The 15,845-nt window shown below is 44.1% G+C and overlaps 1 protein-coding gene across 1 annotated transcript; it reads left to right on the top strand.

Annotated features, from left to right (window-relative positions):
* Positions 1-95: 95 nt before the first annotated feature.
* sel (canopy family protein seele) lies at positions 96-14,174 on the top strand. The gene is made up of 5 exons (XM_089547972.1): positions 96-332; positions 599-714; positions 5,448-5,642; positions 9,694-9,802; positions 13,777-14,174. The coding sequence occupies exons 1-5, from the start codon at positions 233-235 to the stop codon at positions 13,812-13,814; spliced, it is 558 nt and encodes a 185-aa protein (XP_089404098.1). The 5' UTR covers positions 96-232; the 3' UTR covers positions 13,815-14,174.
* The last annotated feature ends 1,671 nt before the right edge of the window (positions 14,175-15,845 follow it).

Raw genomic sequence — 15,845 nt, 5'->3', positions numbered from 1 at the left:
TCATGACTTATTCATTTCAAACTTAGTATTGTAGATGGCGCCCTAATAGCTTCTCTTTCTACCCTCCTCTCCCGTTCTCACAATGGTTGTTTTTTTTTTTTTGTTCTTGTTCTCCTTTATTACGTTTTTGTCGTCGTCGGCGCGGTGGTTTGCGCGGTGGATCTAGGTAGTACACGTGTAATAAGTGTCTTATAACACATAGCTTTTGCGTAGCCCCCTAATAGGCCTCCAAATGCAGTACCTCAGTGCTTTCTTCCTGCACATTATTTTTTTCTGCACCCTTTGCGGCATTGCTCTGTGCGAGCCAAGTGTATTGGATCTGAAATGTGAAGGTAAGCTGCCGATATAGCTCGCCGGATGAATGAACTAAGGCTCGTGGAGGCAATCCGCTGTGCCCATGTCACTTCGGAGTGGTCGCAATAAACAAACGCTAATCCGTTATTCAGTCTTGCAGGTTGCACGCGCTTTTTGGCGCCTACATGAGCGCGCTATCTTCAACGCTCACGCTCGTGTTGAAACTAAGTTTCAGTTCTTCCTCCGTGTTGCCTTCCCGTGTGACTTTGTGGGGTCTGATATTTATTTTGTGCTTTCATTTCAGTTTGCAAGGCGTTAGTGACAGAATCCGTCGCAGCGATCGCAGCAGTTGACCCGAAGAAAACGATACCTGTCGGAAGCTTCAGGTTGCAAGCGGACGGGACACAGAAGCAGAAATCGGTATGTGTATTATCCAACGTTCGCTAGCCTCAAATAAGCTACGACGACAACGTGGTTACGTGTCCGCTGCTCTAAGTTTGGCGATGTAACCGAGCCTGATAATTTCCCAGAACGTGTCCGGTCAACCCAGTCAGTATTTCCTCAATAGGCATTAGTGCATGATCTATCATGTTTACTGTTACAAGGTATTTCGGCTCAGTATAAACATCCTGTTCTTACACAGGGCACGTATTTTCATTTTAACTACATTGTATTGTTTTAAGTACACGAAGCAGTGATGTTTGATGTGTTACTATATTGTTTTGCTATTAGTTATAGCTTTAGTGTTTCTGTATCTCAAGACCAATGCACCACTTGGAAAAAAGTTTAGCTTGTACAGAAACCTTGCTACTGCTCACGTGTGCTAGTGTGCTGTTGCATGACAAGTGCCTTTTTTTCTTTTACTGCAAATAACATGCTCTATGGGTACTGCTGCCACTACTGTCGTGCCTTTTAAATAGAACTACGAGGTAACTACAGAGGAGCCTGCCTAAGGCAGAAATCGGTCCAGGCTTCTGGAACTACTATGTTCGATTTTTTATCACTTGATGATTATTCTACTCAGGATATGATGGCAGCATCAGCATTGTTTTAGGAAGATAGTACAGTAGTCTCACTATGCAATTTTACAGCCCACTGGCTTCTTAAATGTGCTCTGAAGTGCCTTCTTAATCTGAATGTAAAACAGCGGCCATTGATATATGATGTGTTTATGAAAAATGAGGCCACATATATTTGGCTAACAGCAAACATGATTTTCACTAATTGCGGATATGCTCTTTATGCTTTAAGTTACCTATGTCATTTGTGCTACGAGAACAGTTCACTGTAGACAGACAGAGCAGCACGTGCCATAAGCGCTAAAATTCAGCAAAATTTTATTCGATCTTCCACCCGAGTGAAGAAACATGCGTGCACTTTTCTCATAATAAGCTGATCTCGTAATGTGTTCCCAGCTGGTCCAACATCCTACACTTGTGCCATTTGTGTGGTTGAAGGTAGTTCAATACCACATCAAACATTCTACTGAGATGTCTTCTGCAGTTTTGTCATTTCTGGGGTGTTGGAGGAGTAGCACAACACAGTGAAAGAAAGGTGACATTGGGGGGGATCAGGCAGGGACTCCGGAACTTTCCTTTGAGTGGGGAGGAAGATTTTTTGTTGTTTATTTGTTTATTCAGTTTTTTATTTACATAATAAATTTTGTATTTCTTGTTCATATTTGTTATTATTTTGCACTCTTTAAAGATGTATTTGTTAACGCATATAAAACATAAATTGAAATGTGCAGCTTTGTAAAAAGGTACAAAAGAGAAGTGATCGGTTACATCGGCGCATAGTCAGTTTTAATTGTGCTGATCATGCTTGTGAACAGGGGTCAGACAGTTGACGACTTCTTCTTGACCCGCCACGGTGGCTCAGTGGTTATGGTGCTCAGCTGCTGACCCGAAAGACGCGGGTTTGATCCCGGCCGCGGTGGCCAAATTTCTAAGGAGGCGAAATTCTAGAGGCCCGTGTATTGTGCGATGTCAGTGCACGTTAAAGAGCCCCAGGTGGTCGGAATTTCCGGAGCCTTTCACTACGGCGTCTCTCATAGCCTGAGCCGCTTTGGGACATGAAACCCCATAAACCAAACCAAACGAAACCAGTTGACGGCTTCTATTGGGACATGATTAGTTTATGTTACTCAGACGAAATACTTTATGACTTACTACAAAGCCAACCATTTCAGCCCCACTCTGCTTTACATTAATAACATCCAGTTGCATAATTGGATAATTGTTGACGTAATTGCTTTAGATGTTTATGATTTGCCTACTGGTGTTCTCTCTGTAATGAACCTAAGATTAGTCTGCAAAAGAGCCCCCATTCTCTTTGCATACATTGTGAGGAGCTCTACGAGCATTTACTTGTTTTTGACCCCTCAGACAAGCTGTCATGTAAAACTGCAGAGTGTTTTGCCTGAATCTTATCTCTCAGATCATGAATGGCAGCCTGCCAATATCCCTCAGTAGAAAAGTCTACAGCAGCTGTATCTTACCGGTACTCACCTATGGGCAGAAACGTGGAGGCTAGCAAAGAGGGTTCAGCTTAAGTTAAGGACAACGCAGCGAGCTATGGAAATAAAAATGATAGGTGTAACGTTAAAGAGATCGGAAGCAGGCGGAGTGGGTGAGGGAACAAACGCGCGTTAATGACGTCCTAGTTGAAATCAAGAGGAAGAAATGGGCTTGGGCAGGGCATGTAATCCGAAGGCAAGATAACCGCTGGTCCTTAAGGGTAACGGAGTGGATTCCAAGAGAAGGCAAGCGTAGCAGGGGGCGGCAGAAAGTTAGGTGGGCGGATGAGATTAAGAAGTTTGCGGTGATACAGTGGCCGCAACTGGCAAAGTACAGGGTTAATTGGAGAGTTGCCTTGGCCTTTGCCCTGGCCTCTGCCCTGCAGTGGGCGTAGTCAGGCTGATGATGATGATGTCGTGCTGGGTGACTTGCCTCTCCACCTGAATTTCCCTTGACACTAGCTGGTTGCTCCTACCTTGCACGTTGCACATTACCGTCACACAAAGTCTGAGCTGCTCACCTGATTGGTGGCGCTGTCTTCTTTACGTTTGGGTTGTTGCTTTCTCCTTATTTATTACCTGCTGTGTTGGCATGGTGGCCCAGCAGTCTCGGTGTTTACCGGCTGAGCCCAATGTAGTGGGATTAAATTCTAGCTGTTTGTCGGCTCCGCATAGGACACACACACCTGATGCATAACTTCCTAATGACGAAACAAGACAAACCTCTTTGCGAAACATGTGGAGACGAACTCACACTAATCCATATTTTAATATCATGTTCAAAACTCGAAACACTAAGAAAAAAGTACTTCACTCAATTTTATAATGAACACATCCCTCTTCATCCTATGCTACTTTTGGGCGATAATGCTTTTATAGATATAAGTTTCGTTTTTAGCTTTTTAAGAGAAGCTGGTTTTCTCGATAAACTATAAACTTTAACCTATTGCCTTACTTGTTTTTGAAACACCTCAGCCGCTTTCTCACTCCTGAGAAGATGGCTGAGGTCCGTATTCCATCGGTTAGGGACCTCGAAATCCTTGCTCAGCCAAGGATGGCTGCTGAGGTTGCCGACCCTCTTTAAAGTTTTTACCACAGGTCCCTTTTAAAATTTTGTCTTATATTTTTACTAGGTTGCACGAATTAACTTTTTAGGCCCTTTACACCGCTGTTCATTTAGACTTTTGTATAAGATCCTATATAAAACAATTTTATATACCCTGAGCTTGGCGCATGATAGCCTTAGTTGCTTATGCGCCATTAAACCCCACACAACACAGCACAAATTCCAGCTGTGATTGTCAAAATTTTGATGGAAGCTGAATGCAAGAGACGCCCATGTGCTGTCAGTGCACGTTACTGGGATGTTTTCCTGACCTTTATCGACCTTATCGACCAGAAATAAACCTTGGTGTGGGGTTGAGAGGTTGAGAAACGTGGCAGAAAAATTGAAAAGTGAATTTGTCTATATGTACATGTCGCTTTCCTGTGGTAGTCGGTGTCTGCAAACCCTTACATTTCAAATCTGACAATTTCCTGCCCCCTAGGCAATGGACTGAGCTGCTTGAATAAATTATTAACACTATAGTTTAAAGCAGTAGGGTAGTTTTAAAAGAAAAGTATCAATGAAATAAGACAGCTAGTATCTATCACAGATACCAGCGATTGTTTTTTCCCTGGTTCCTGCGCTGCTAATTGCAGAGTCACTTTTCAGCATGTTGGCATGCTGCCTTTTTATAATTTTTTATGAAATTATCAAAAAGTGTGGTTAAATAAATAATAATATGTCCTTTATTCACTTAAATAAGCAAGTTTCGTCTAACACATGTTAGTGTCAGGTGGCTTGTGTTCATAACTGGGCAAGATATGGTGCGTAACTGAAAAAGAAAAAGGAAATTGAAGTGCCTAAATTTTATTCCAACAGAAATGACTGTTTGTATTGGACTTGGTCCTACTTGTAAAGTGTAACATATTCACTTCAGGTGACATAGGCTGGTGAGCATGGCTCCAGCATTGCCTCTCACCTGACTTTGCCAGTTTAAGATACAAATGCTAGCCAAAACCTCGAATGCTATCATTATTGTAATCATAGGCCCTCATAGTCATCATAAATGTCTACAAGAGTATGCCGTATTTCTCTGCAACTGTAGACTGCTCCATTAAGGAACCCCAAATGGCCAAAATTAAACGGGAGCCCCCAACCATCCATTCCTTTTAGACTGCTTGTAGTTTTGGCACATCAAACTCCCCATCAATACCCATCATCAATACCCCTCGTGGGTCTTTGAGGTAATAAAATGAAATGAAATGAAACAAGCCATGTGCAGTTACAGGCCTTCCAGCAGTCTCTTAGACATCAAAGAAACTATCTTTGATTCCGAGGGCATTTTTATGTTTTGTGGCAGCATTTTTTCAGAAGTGTTTTTATTTGTGCTTTGCAAGGATGTATCAAGTGGAGAGGAAATTTATAATTTTTTTATTTATTACCCAGCAGCACATTTCCAAGTACTACTGTGGGGAGAATTTACAAAGAAGTGAATTGTGAAATGCATTGTTTAGGCCCATTTGTTTCAAGTGCCGTCGTTTTTGATATGCATGTGACACGTAGTTGCCTCTATTTGTCTGTTCATTGCAGATCCCCTATGCTGGCTCAGAGGCGCATATGCATGATGTTCTCGACGAGGTCTGTGGTCACATGGACAATTATGCACAGGCGACGCACAAGGAGACTGGAGAGCTGATCCTTGTCAACCTCAGCAAGGATGTTGAAAAGCTGAGCACTTACCAAGTTGTCGCTGACCCCACTGCCAATGCGAAAATTAAGCAGCTGGTGAGTTGCTTGTGCTTACCTCGCTTAAGCTTCCACTGTAGGTGCTTTATCCAGCCGGCATGCATGCACGCGTGCACCAATTGACCGTGTAGCCTGTCTGGATGCTCATGGCCTCCGGCAGTTTACTGATCTTTCAATTCCACCTTTGTGATTGTTTCTTGAGAGGTCGACACCTTTTTAAAGCGAAAGCTTTACTACTTGCACTTTCAGCCTTTGCCGTGGCGCGGCGGTGCCACCATTGACCTTTAGTTGACCTCAGTGTGACATCACACCGAAGAGAAGGGCGACCGACTCGCGCCATCGCAAGCCACGGCGGTGCCACCACCGGCGCCTAACTCCTGCGCTCTCCGCTAGGAGCGCGATTGTGGCGTTACGCTGAAGAGATTAGGCTCGACTCACGTCGCTAGAAAGCAGTAGCTGTGCCAACCACCAGCGGCTTAACATTGCTTCGCGATCTCGCGCCGTCCGTGTGCGACGGCGGTGCACCTGAACGGCGGCCTGACTGGACTGGATTGTACTGGACTGGATTGGATTAGAATAGATTAGATTAGATTACATTAGATTACATTGGATTGGATTTGATTGGATTGCATTGGATTGTATAACAGATGCATCGCCACAAGTCTAACCACAAGCACCACCACCAGCTACACTACCAGCTGAACCATGGCGTAGGTACGGATATTGCTTTCGCAATTACCGGGCTTAACCAAGCTAAGCCACAGCGAATTTTTTTTTAGGGGGGGATCACAGGAGCTGGGAAATGCTCTTCAGTCTTAGCGCTTGCGAGAAACAAGCATTTTTCGACAGCGGGGCGAGTTTATAGCGCTTCTCTGTTCATTGTAACCGAGTGGTATGACTATGGCTGCTCGTTATATCTGTGATGTAGTGCCATAGACCTAATGCATATTTTGACGGCAGCTCCAGTCTTGTTAGTAGTAAGCGAGCGCTCATTCTAACTGTGGCAGTTATAAGTGGGCTTGACTCTAGTCCACATTTTTTCCAATGTTTTCTGACTCTGCTCTTGCATGCCCGGTTCGGTGATATCTCTGATGGCTGAAGGTGCTTTTTCATGCCACCAGCTATAACACAAAGTGATGCCGTCATTTTTTTTTTTTAACTTCTGTTTTACTCTGTCCATAAGCTGTGCCACATTGAATCCATTACTAACACACCCTTTTGACTGATGAGTGGTCAGAGCAGCACATCGCATTGGCCACTGGTGATATCAGAAAGGCTATGTTCATGCATGCGGTGTCGAACTTGGAAGTCAGCAATGTCAGCAGTACGTCATGTACTTCAATTTCATTGTTTTACCGGTTCTTCTAAACCAAGACAGCTATATTCACTCTTAGTACCTTGTAGCACTACCAAAGCTGTGATGAGTGCAAGGGTGACGTTCTGACGCTGCAGCATGTAATGCCAGTATAGGATGGGCATATGGGATAGTGTACGCGAAAAAAATAGCAATGATCGCTTGACAAGCGAAGCTGTAGCTACTACTTCTTGGGTGCCACAAATGCTACTACCAGCCGCGTATGCAGCTCAACTTCTCCATAAAGTTTAGTGCACACTCTGAATGTAGTGCACGTCTGGAGACTACTGATTGCAAGCACTGCACTCATTGAATCAAACAGGACACAGATGTTTTTGATTTCTTGCCAAGTACCATTATGGCCTAGTGGTCGCTGCTGAAAAACGTTGCTCTCAAGTATGACTCGTATTTTACGTCAATCAAGATCACTTGATCGCAGGTCTCTCATTGCGAACCTTGATTATACTGCGAATTTAAAGGAGCGCTGAAAAATGAGGGGGATGAAGAAACAGAAGCAACCACAAAAGCAGTAGCACTAGTGCTGTCGTTTATGTGTTTCTTCGTTATCCCCGTTTTATCTCGCCGCTTTAAATTTTTGTGATGAGTAACTGACTTGCCCACAGCGAGATTTTGAGTCACTTGATTATCCACTCCGTCTTGTGCTTAGAGTTCAGAGGGAACCTATGTAGCTTTATTCTTCCTTCGTCTGCACAGCTCAAGCACTGTGTGAAACAGTAAATGCGACTGCCTTTATATTTTCTGCCTGTATTTTGTGTTTTACATGCGCACATGGATATTATATTAACCTGTTGACATGGCTGTAGCCACGTTGAAAGTGCTGCACGGAAGAACTAACAGTGCAGAACTTGGGCGGGAGATGCCAGGTGCCTTCCTCCGGTATTGTTGTTCGGGCAGTTCCAGAGGCAGCTGTGTGGCATCGACTCTGCATGAAAGTTGCGAAGCATTAGTAGTCCCGTTAGGAAAAAAGTCGGCGGCTTGTGCTTGTGTGTGTGTGTACTCGCAGATGATACAGAAAATCCAAGCGATGGCAAGACAAAAAAAAATGGCTGATGGTTTGGCATTGCTAAGCACGAAATATGCCAGTTATGCCAGGTTACAGTAAAGCGTGTGGGATTTGTACGGCTTGACAGAGGTGGCGAGCGTTTAAGAAAATGGTACATTTCGAAGGGTGGTCGTGTACCTGTGGCAAAATGCACCGTAGCCCTCATTTTTCTATCATAAAACTGAGAGCACCTGGCGTTTTGATGACAAGCAAGACGCCTCTCACTATCCGAGAGCCACTGCAGAGTGTATGTCACCTGTTGCGATGTCGACTTTGGCTCCAGTCACGAGGCCTAGATAATTATGAAGGCCAATGCTGACGAAGCGCTTGCTTCGGCAGTTTGTCGATTCTTATTGTCACACAACCTTCGCCTTCTCGTTCTGGCACCTTCGTACTGCGGGCGCAACGCAGTTCATGCAGCGGTGTTTTCGCTTTCACATCTAGACTTTCAGATCTAGACTTTTCTCAATCCGTGCGTTCGTTGGCAGTGTGCCGAAGGCAGTACACCCATTGTACACAAAGCTCACGAAAGCAGTTGCTGCCTGTTGTCTGTGTACATGACGTTGTGAGATTTAGTCATGAGAAGCTTCAGAGTGTGCACGTAACTACTGACTCCTTCCTCCATCATATCGGCAGTAAGTGAATTTTTCGGGTAAAATTTGATTTTTCAGACATTTTCGTGGTCCCTAGAGAGGCTGAGCCGCCGCAGTGGCTCAGTGGTTATGGCGCTCGGCTGCTGACCCGAAAGACGCGGGTTCGATCCCAGCCGCTGCGGTCGAATTTCAATGGAGGCAAAATTCTAAAGGCCCATGTACTGTGTGATGTCAGTGCACGTTAAAGAACCCCAGGTGGTCAAAATTTCCGGAGCCCTCCACTACGGCGTCCATCATAGCCTGAATCGCTTTGGGACGTTAAACCCCATAAACCAACCAACCTAGAGAGGCTGAAAAATTGGTCGTCGACTGTAGTGTGTCAGCAAAAGATATTTCTTCGTATAAGTACTTGTCATGCTCTCTAATGACATTGCTGAGATTTTTTTTTTCTTCAGTCCTAGAGTGGCATAAAACATGTAAGCATGGGCTAATGGTCGAGTGAGTCATATTCGGTCACTAGGAGCTTGCAGCATTTCTACAGTATTGTGGTCAAAAAGCGAGGGTTTTTGTTGTTTCACTAAGTTTCACTAAAGTGTTTGTAGCATAGAGATGTTGTCTATCTGCTGCAGACATTCTTTTCACTTTAACAAAACTTCTGTTTGGGCTGGATGGTGTGCCTGCCCTGTGTGTTTCCTCTTCTTGTGTGCGTGTTTTTGTGCGCTTAAATTCATTTCAAAATAAAATTATTTTCAGTGTATTTGCTTTAGTCTAGTCAAGTTCTTGGCCTTCTATAATGAATGTGCTTCTGTCTTGCTCTGCATCCCCTGGAGGTGGTGGTTGGACTAACATGCTCATGTTACCTACATCAGATAGTTGGTTAGTTCGATGCACCTATTAGTTATGTTTGTTCTCGTGGTCACTCAAAAGCCTTAATATTCGAATGAAGGATGCTTGTCATACTGCTCTATTTTCATGGCTTCAGGAAACTGTCGTGCTCTTATGTACATTTGATTTCTTCTCCTCGCCTTTTGTGCTTGACACTGAGTAGTGTTTAAGCTGGTTTGTTCACTTTCTCTGCAGTGTGAAGATATGGTTGGAGAGTATGAAGACCAGTACATGCGGGTTTTCTCAAAGCAGAAGGTGAAGGTGGAACCCCAAGCCGTCAGGTTGCTCTGTGAAAACACCGAAGGTAAGGTTAAGCAGGGAGCTTTACTCTCTGAGTGTGCTCGTCACCTTGTTGTAGATGTATTGAAGGTATTGTGACGTTTTGGAACCTACTCAGTGGGCGCTCAAAACTGCTTCTGCAGTGAAGTTGAAGCACTACGAGTCTTATTTTACAAATTGCTGAATTTTTTTTTAGCCGTTAGTAACCTTGTTTGTGCTTCAGGTGTGGTACTGATGAAGACTGGTTGCTCTTTCTTTGTCTAGAACAAGTCTAAATTACTCTAGTTAAATAACTCTCGTTAATAACCCTTATGCTTAGGTTCTATGCACATATGGTGCACACGGGGTGAGCCCCATAAAGCCTATGTCCGGTACAAATGCCCGTCCCAATGAGGGCTAGTGGGGATCAGGAACTGCTTGTGAAAAGTTGAGATGGTCCGACAATAACTGGAACAGTTGGCAACCCTACCTGTATCTGTGTCTTGTGTCAGGTAACTAAGCACTGATTCCATTTGTCTGAAGAATGCCGTATTTTGCTCATGTAATGAACCCACTTTTTTTTTCTTCAGGAAAGTTGAAATTAATTTGGAGGGAGGGTTCATTACACGGGCATTACACGGGGAATAGCCGCCTCAGCAGATTTGTTTTTTTGTAAGAGTCAAAATTTCATATCGTATAGCCGCGACTAGGCAGGCAACACATACCCACTTGACCAGTGGGGCCAGTAAGGAATTCAAACTCAAGTTGTTGCTGTTTGTTGCTCCCCGACCGCGCGCAGTAGCTTCGCTCTCGATGGTGCCACTTTCTCATCGCTTTGACGACACTTTACCCAGTTGGCACGCATGCACATATATTGAGTGACCTGTAGGCCATCAGCACAAGCTTGACCGGCAGTTACCTCTAGTTTCAGTGTCCCGTTTTTCATTTTCATTGCCTTTTCGGTTTGCCATTTATTTTCCAAAGTGGTCGTGGAGGCTCTGAGACACTTTTCGGTCTCTGCGCTTGCTGGAAGAACGGGTTTTTTGACTTGAGGGAGAGTTTTTGATGCCCCCTCATTCGCTGCAACCGAGTGGTGCAGCAAAGTTGTTTGCTGTATCGCGGATGCATTGCCATTCCCCCAATACAAACATTGATGGTAGCGCCTCCCTCATTTGTAATAATTGAGCGTTCATTATATCTGGGGCCGTTATAAGTGGGCTCAGAAGTAGGTATAATAAGCAGAAAGATACAACATAAGTGGGCTCAGAAGTAGGTATAATAAGCAGAAAGATACAACACACTTCTAATCAACTTGCATTGGTAGGTTTTGTTCGATTGCTAGCACAAGGACATACAAGCTCTAATGACATACACATTTTTGCCACGCATGTCACTGTGACTTCTCACTGGGGTTTTTACATCAGTGGAAATGCATTTTGGATTTTCGGGTACTAGTATACGTTGTCTAAGTGAAACTGTACAGCACTAAGTGAGAAGTGTCACTCTTGAATCATGGTCAAGAAAAAGAACAGAAAATAAAAGTTGCATGCATACCGTGATATTTTAATGAAAGCAAGGACAGATGCCTGTGTATAAAATTTTTGAATTTGATCTGTGGGTAATGCATTTGTCAGTCAAACATGGATTCGAGTCAATAATTTGCTAGCTTTCTGAATGGTGTACCGGATTTTCCGGTGTATAAGATGTGGCTTATTTTTTTCAAAAATTTTTTAGTGCGTCATATACAATGGTGCGCTTATGTGATTTTTTTAATTGTGAAAGCACTACTTCACGAGGTCTAACCGGCTCACTGAGTTTGTGTGAAGCTTGAGCCTGACGGTGACCATGGCCATACCTAGCATAGCAACAGCCTATTAAGAAACTGAATAAATTTTGCCATGACTGGATTTCGGACCTGTGCTGGGGCACAAACAGATCAGTGTCACTGGCCACTTCAAGCGCGCACTTCCTTCACACATGCTTTTGCACATCTGCTCGGTTCAACTACATTACAACCCTACCACGTCTTTTTTTTGTGCGTGAGTGCGAATATAATTCGGGTTCATGTTCAGGCTTGTTTCACCATTTAGAATGGGCAGCTGCAAGTATTGCACTACAGCCATGATGACACGATCCATATGGAAAAGAAAAAAAAAGTGTTGCTATCACTATAGTGTCACTACAGATCGTCACTAAAGTGTCAATTTATCGTAACTGGGTATATTGAAGTACATCTTATATCCCACTTTTTTCGTTGAAAGCCTGCATATATGGGGGGGGAGGGGGATATATCGTAGGAGGGGGATATATCGTGGGAGGGAACAGCGCGAACAAGACGACAGACGAAGCAAGAGGACACGAAGACAAGCGCTGTCCTCTTGTCCTCTTGTCCTTTCGTGTCCTCTTGCTTCGTCTGTCGTCTTGTTCGCGCTGTTCCCTCCCACGATGTATTATTACAAACTCGCCCAGCTATCCATCCTTCTTCAATGAAGAGGGATATGTCTTATACACCGCCGGAAAATACGGTACTCCTTTTCTGTGACGGCACAGTGCACTGTTGCTCCAAGGACCTCCCTGTGGAAGTGTACGTCATGTACACTAGCTTGCGCTCTTAGGTGTAGTTGCTTAAAGAAAAAAAACATTACTGGTGGTGTACATTTCACTGTTGCTTCAAAGGGTGTACCTCCCTGTGGAAGTGTACCTCATGTACAGTAGCTTGCACTCTCCTTGGGTGTAGTTGCTTAAAAAAGAAAAACGTTACTGGTGACGTACATTTCACTGTTGCTCCAATGAGGAGCTGCTGCAGTGGCTCAGTGGTTATGGCACTCGGCTGCTGACCCGAAATCAATCCCGGCTGTGGCAGCCGAATTTTGGTGGAGGTGAAATTCTGGAGGCCCGTGTACTGTGCGATGTCAGTGCATCTTAAAAGAACCACAGGTGGTCGAAATTTCTGGACTACTTTACTACGGCGTCGGCTGCGGCGGCTGACTTTCGATGGAGGTGAAATTCTGGAGGTCCGTGTGCTGTGCGATGTCAGTGCATGTTAAAAGAACCCCAAGTGGTCGAAATTTCTGGACTACTTTACTACAGCGTCAGCTGCGGCGGCTGACTTTCGATGGAGGTGAAATTCTGGAGGTCCGTGTGCTGTGCGATGTCAGCGCACATTAAAGAACCCCAGGTGGTCGAAATTTCCGGAGTACTTAACTACGGCGTAACTCGTAGCCTGAGTTGCTTTGGGACATTGAATGCCAACAAACCAATAAACCAACCAACCTTAGGTCTAGTTGCTTAAAAAAGAAAAACATTACTGATGACGTGTTTGAAATAACCACCGGACTTCAGTGTTGTTCAGCTTGGACTGCCCGACAACAAATAGTGAGAGGACAGCATAAATCACATGGCTCTGCCTTGCTGCTTGATTGCTTATTGCAATGTGTCAGTGGTGAAGTTGTCTGTGCTGAAAGCTAAAATGAATATGGTAGAGCACCAATTTAGCACTTGCTGTGGGCCATGGTTATCTTTTCTTTTGAATTCTTGAATTCATTTAGTGTTAGCACTTAGCGGCATTGACATGCCAGCTGTAAGATGTTTGTTAGAGGGGCAGACGCAGAGATTTTTTTGCAAGATGCTGTGCTTTGGCCTGGAATTAGCTTTTTAAAAGTGTCTTGCAATGTAGCACTCCTCTGGTATTCCCATCAGATGTGTGATCCTGAGTGTAGTCAGCTCTCAACAAATTTAACCTTAAAAGGATCAAAAATTGGTTCAATAAGGGGAGCCTTTATTAATACACATGATGTTGATGAGGCCATAGTGTTCATTCAGATAGATGGAATATAAGTTAAAATACGAAGTCCTCTGTTTCAGTAACCCCTACCTATAATCTGGTGCTTGTGCACACCAGGGCATCTGTATCTAGAGACGAAAAACTTAATTTACTTCACTAAGTAAAGAATTCTCAAGGTGTACTCAAACAGTGCAGTATCTAATATCTGATTTCCTTTTTATCTTTTCCTTTTCCAGGTATTTGCAAGGAAAAGGTATCCAAAGAAGAACTGTAGCTGCCTCTGCTCTCCACAATCATTCGTATTACGTGACCAGATATGCACTTCTCTAGCACTTATTTCTTTTTTCTTATCGTATGGCTTTGCTAAGAGTCCTTATGGTACTATGGACACTGCATTCCTATTTATTGGGCACTGTGTGCCGGCATTCATTCCTCAGCGCGATATTGTCCTTATTGAAGGCTACAAGATAGAACCGTATGTAGTGTAGATGATAACGAACTCAAATTTAACGTTCTTTTTGTTGCACCCAGGATTTCTTTTATTCACAGATAACCTGGACAACTCAAAACACTTGTGAGCATGTAATTGCTCAAACATATCGCTACTTGACGCAATAAAGAATGACATCAGTCAGGACCTAGCCATGTGTTTTTACAACAAAGAAATGCAAGAGCGACTGTGTGCTGTGCAATGTCAGTGCATATTAAAGGGACACTGAGGAGAAATTGAAGCTGGCTTGTATCTACAGAATACCAGCTCCTGAATACAAAAATGCCACTCATACTGACAACAAAGCTCGTGTAACGTAGAAAAGAGCAAGAACCAAAATACAGGTATCGCCGCCACAGGCCAAACTCGCAAGTACAAGCGTGATGACGTCATAGGACAAAACAGTGTTGCTAGAACCAATGGTTCTAGAAACACTGGAACACGAGAAGCCACGAATCACTGAGGCGCAGCCAATGCATGCGCAAATCTCCTTGACGTCGCCAGATGGCGCCACGTGTCCGGCAGCTACGCACGCGTCTGCAGCATCGGGACCAATAAGCGCCTGCTCAACGGCAGTAGGCGGGCTCCCGGTATTCCGCTAGCGGTAACAAGGTACATGGTATGCTAAAGGTGTCTTATTTGCTAGAACTTCGTTGACGACTTCGAGAACGGGATCCATCGTAACGCTGGCAAAACGCCGGTGCAAATGTAAATGAAGCGACGGTAGCGACGGCCGCAATAGCCGATAGATGCCTTCAACGTGCTGCCGGCGGTAGCTTTCTTTTCGGCTGCTGCCAGGCCGCACTGCTGGCCGTCAGAAATCACGGAGTCTGCGTTACGTCATGTTTCACATCACTTAGTCCTGTGTCGTCATAGGAGAATTCCAAGTTTGAATCAGAGCGGCGGGAAAAACTTTCAACTTCGAATCCAAATTTCTTAGAAATAAATGCATCTTTCGCTGCCGGCCAAGTGGCAACAAAGCCATGAAATGCCAAACTATCGGATTTTGCTGTAAAAAAAATATTGATAGAGCTCTCCTCACTGTCCCTTTAAAGAACCTCTGTTTTGTCTCCTACTGTACAGGACATTTGTATTTAGCTTTAAGGACTGTGAAGGGCTGCCGGTACATCTAAAGGGATTATCGCAGCCTGCGTGGCTGAAGCTGCACACTGGACAACAAAACTGCGCCCGTAACATCATGTGCACTGCTGGTTTCGGCGGTGGCCTTGCGAGCGATGCAGGGCAGCTGTCAATCTACTATTTATGGTAGTTGACAGAGTTCAGAGATCAATTAGGGTAATAGTTCGGGCAGTTGGAAGCCAGTGTAGTTAGTGATTTATGTTTGTTTTAAGCGCAATATTAGTCGCACTACATTTGTTGAGTACACCGATTACGCACACACTTAGTTTACTATTCGAATACTTGCGGCATGGAATTCGCGCGATACATCTCCTGCCAAATCTGACCTGTGCAGAAGTTTCCTTCAAGAACGAATATTTTCTGCCGTATTTGATGTAGAAACATTTGCATATTTCTAGAAGTGACTGTAGTTCACATAGCCAGATTTGCACATACTATCAGCATAAATAGTTTGCAGGGTGCTTGTTCTCGAAAAAAAAAAATATATTCTAGTGATGCCGTGCTGTCAAATACGTTAACAACCAGTTAAGAATTATTACCAGCAGATTTACCATGCATGTTTTCTCATTTGTCACAATAGCAGCTTGGGCATGTTGGTTATTCATTGTTAGGCCTCCTGTCTGTCCCTTCGTTCTGCTGTTCGCTTCCAGATGTTTTGTTATACCTTCACATATT

Source organism: Amblyomma mixtum, chromosome 6 (assembly GCF_055824585.1).
Source record: "Amblyomma mixtum isolate Tamu chromosome 6, ASM5582458v1, whole genome shotgun sequence".
In the NCBI taxonomy this organism is placed as follows: Eukaryota; Metazoa; Arthropoda; class Arachnida; order Ixodida; family Ixodidae; genus Amblyomma; species Amblyomma mixtum.
This window is presented reverse-complemented; position numbering and strand designations above follow the sequence as displayed.